The sequence below is a fragment of the Crassostrea angulata genome, chromosome 9 (genome assembly GCF_025612915.1).
Source record: "Crassostrea angulata isolate pt1a10 chromosome 9, ASM2561291v2, whole genome shotgun sequence".
Taxonomy (NCBI): Eukaryota; Metazoa; Mollusca; class Bivalvia; order Ostreida; family Ostreidae; genus Magallana; species Magallana angulata.
Window position 1 is genome coordinate 16,653,992 of NC_069119.1, and position 4,029 is coordinate 16,658,020.

The 4,029-nt window shown below is 37.2% G+C and overlaps 1 protein-coding gene across 1 annotated transcript; it reads right to left on the reverse strand.

The window, feature by feature from the left end:
* Positions 1-811: 811 nt before the first annotated feature.
* LOC128162151 (uncharacterized) lies at positions 812-1,774 on the reverse strand. The gene has a single exon (XM_052825341.1). The coding sequence runs from the start codon at positions 1,772-1,774 to the stop codon at positions 812-814; it is 963 nt and encodes a 320-aa protein (XP_052681301.1).
* Between the last annotated feature and the right edge of the window lie 2,255 nt (positions 1,775-4,029).

The window sequence follows — 4,029 nt, forward strand, 5'->3', positions numbered from 1 at the left end:
CCTCGTCTTAAAACCATACACTTACCTGTGGTATTAACGACTATTACCATTGAACGATTTCTTTCGTTCCTTGGGGCTACCGCATTACAGACCAGTAATCCTGGATTTAGGGACAAAAATCCGCGATCAAGACCATAAATTTCAATTTCGCGGGAGCGACAATTACTACCAACCTTTACCGGTACTTGTACTGCTGTCTGGGGTTTTATTTTAACTTTACCTGTGGTTCGTAGCAGGGAAGATATGCACAAATCATCATCCAATGGTACGATAGAATCATTAATTTTCAGTGAGGCCAGTCTGCAATTCGTACCTTTTTCTACAGATGAGATATGCACATCCTCCTCCAGGGGCACATACGCATTCTTAATTCTTAAAGATTTTAGGTCAAAATACAACCTAACACCGTTACTAAGCAACCAATCACGGCCAAGGATTACATTTCTGGTCATTGAGCGCGTTACATAAAAATCTTGTACAACACTATTTCCGCCAATAATAAAAGAAATTCTAGCCACCCCATCTATGTCTAATGGGGAACCATCCACACCCATTAAATTTAACCTTTTTCTTTGTAGTTCCGGTTTGTATTTTAGTGAATCGTAAATTTTCCGTTTGATAAGACTCACTTCTGCTCCAGTATCCACTAAAGCCCTAAGTTTCTGGTTCTGAACTTTAATTAAACAAGAATTTGGACTACCAGCAAAATTAATGAAAGCTGATTTTAACTTCTTGGCAGGTGATTGATTACTTAGTTCTCCTACTCTTACCTTTCCTCCTCCGCCGCCGGCCTCATTGCGACGGAGGTTATCTAGTTTAAACGGGTTTTCGGGGTGGGACGTTTTCGAGCTTGGGGCTGTCCTGGTCTTTCGGGGCAATTTCGAGCTATGTGACCTTCTCTTTTACAATTAAAGCATGCATTCTCAGGTTGTTCAGTTCTGGGCCTTCTTCGGTACCGCATGTGACCTATTTCCATAGGCACAATAGTTCGAGGGGCAGGGAGAGGGTTTTGAGGAATTAAAGTTGGGGTAGGGTAAGGCGGATCAGGCGCGACAGGTCTGAGCCTGGGAAATACCACCTCTTCCAGATCTCGCGTCGGGACAAACTCTTTCCCTAACCGCATTTTAACCTCGGTATGAAAGTTCTGTATTGAAAGCGCGCTATCCGCGGCAGCCGTCAGCGTAGTCGGCTTTTGATGCATGATTTTGATTTTCATGTGATCGTCGGACATACCGTCAATGAACAATTGTACCAACTGGCGCTGTACCTCAGGAGGGTCAAGGCTGTCAAATGCGTCGAGGGCCAGTCGAGAGAGTCGAGTGCTGTACACTTGGACATTTTCTTCAGGTTTTTGTTTAATTTTGAACAGGGATGCATATGCGTGATGTTTGTCATTACATTCCCCAAATCTTAAAATTAGTTGGTTTTTCAGGTGCCCCCATCCCCTTTCTACAGTTTGGTCATGCACGCGCTGTTCAATGTACAGGCCGATATAGTCACTTACATCCCCCCTACTATGTCTTAGAGCAAGACGGACTTTTTCATCATCTGTCAAATGGGGATTTAAGACCAAAGCTTTGTTTATTGCATTTATCCAAGCCCGGAATTCCGACGGCTTCCCCGAAAAAGGAGGTGTATCAATTATGATTTCTTGCTTTTTAATGGCAATTTTAATTTGTTTGAGTTTCTCATTCACTGTCGTACTAAGTTCAGTAAACCCTTGCTGTATCGTACCAGCAACAATATTTGTGGCTTGTTCTAAACCTTCAGTCATGTTTACCAGACAATAAATACCCAAAAGAATAATAGAATAAATAAGAATAAATCAAGAGTAGATGAGACTCGGACTTACAAAACAGGACAGTAAAGAATAATAAAATTGTCTTACCGTGACTGGTTAGATAGATCCAAAAATCCAAAGTCTTTTAAAGAAAGTACGAATCCTGGTCACGGCACCAATCAGCCCGTATAACACTACCACGCGTATCTTACGTAAGTAGTGCACACGTTAAGTAAAAGTCTTAAGTGATCGTATAGTGGTTTTATTCGGCAAAAAGCAAACTAAATACACAGTCCCAATTCGGGGAAGTCAGAGAGAGATGTTAAGAGTTCGAAAGAGCGTCGGAATTAACCTAACTTGCGAGAAGTTAGTAGTTTTATACTATTTGGGGAAAACAACTATCAAAGTAATACAAGTGTTCATTGGGTGTTAAAAAGCCCCTTAAGAGGGCGCCACCACCTTGTTACTATGATGCTCCAAGATGACGTCAAGCTGATCAGTCAAGAACCCGCCCTTAATCAGTGTACTTAGGGTCAATCAAGGTTACGACAGATATTTACTAGTGGGAGGGTCACTGTATCGTGACCAATTACTGTCATCTACCTGAGCCGATCAAAGGGCTAATTGACTTCGATTAGCCGAATGATGTATGTAATTATTTAGTTTATATCAAACTTTACCCCCTCAGGATATTTGTGTACAAATCGGGAACATAATGTCCAAATTGGAGACATACTGACCAGCAAGGATTTAATTACGGTCATTAAAGGATCCTCACCTCAAAACAATATACCCCATAAATATGTAAACATGGTAGATATTGGCTCTCTCTCTGACCTTCCTTTAAAGCAATATAGTCTTTGATGGACACATACTATTCGTGATTCAATTAACATGGAATATACATTAAATAAAGGTATTTACTTAACGAAAGCATTCTATACTGATTCTGAAATTAAATGATAAAGTCAAATCAAAATAGTTCAAATAATAGTATGTAACGTCCAATCAGTATAGTCAAAGTTATAGGATACGTAAAATATAAAGTCCAATCACCAGTGTTCGATTATATAATTACATGTAACAAGGGCTATTTTGTTACAGAAGCCATTCACTACAACATTGCGCGGTGCATATATGTCTATAAGAAAGATGCACAAAATGATCAACATAATGGATTTGAACGACTGAACAACTTTTAAAATAACATCATTATAATAGTTTCATTTATTTTTTAAATGTTGATGCATTAATTTTCTTTTTTTAAAATGAATAAGTAGATCGCGTTTAGATATCAAGGGAAGAATTACTATTAAAAAGAATTGAAGCGAGGATTTGAATTCAGATAATTATACATGTATTTTATATGGAAGCGTAATACAGCCACATTTGCAGTCTACACTTTAACCAGTGAGATTCAAACTTCTATCTATACATTTAACACTTTCATCTGTAAAATATATCCTCTAATCTGTAAAAATAACATTTAAATCTGTAAATTTCACACTTTAATGTGTTTTAATCTGTAATATTCACACTTTAATTTGTAATTTTTACCCAAAAAATGTGGTATTTACACATTAATTATTTCTTTCCTTCCTTTTTGGTGTTATTCATTTTTTGCGATTCAAAACGCTTCTTAAAGCAAACTATTCGGTCTTCCCATAAACTAGAGTTATCGTTACTGAAAGAGTTATCTTCCCCTCATAGCAGGTATGCAGTACTTCCGTTTATTCGAAGATGAGTAAACAGTGCGGGAGTTAACATATATGACGTCAATCAATAACGACTTTTCTTACAGCAAAAACATTTGATGGTATTTAAATTACCAAACAGAAAACATCAAAAGTTATCTAAAAAAAATTAAAATGAATGCAAAGAATACGTTTGATTACAATGTATTACGTGGTGTACATAGTTTTGCTTATTCGGCAAACATTGCGAGTGAAAGACATTGCGATTCTTTTTTGGGGGTGACAATTACTCCTTTTGTGTGCTAACGGATGGATGGTGGTATTGTGGTTTCTCTGATAAAATGAACCCATCTGTTACACAGAAATAAAAGATGTTATAAATATTAGAGAGTCAGGAGTTCTTTAGAAATCAAATATAGAAATATAAATTCTTAACGAACTGTCCCTATTTTTTTTTCTTCTGAGGACAACGCAAAAACAATATAAACTTAAGGGAAAGTATGCATTTATATAATTCTGATTAAATTCAAAGATACATATATATACGAGATACCC

Coding starts and splice junctions, on each gene's coding strand:
- LOC128162151 (XM_052825341.1), bottom strand. CDS start 1,774: ATGACTGAAGGTTTAGAACAAGCCACAAATATTGTTGCTGGTACGATA.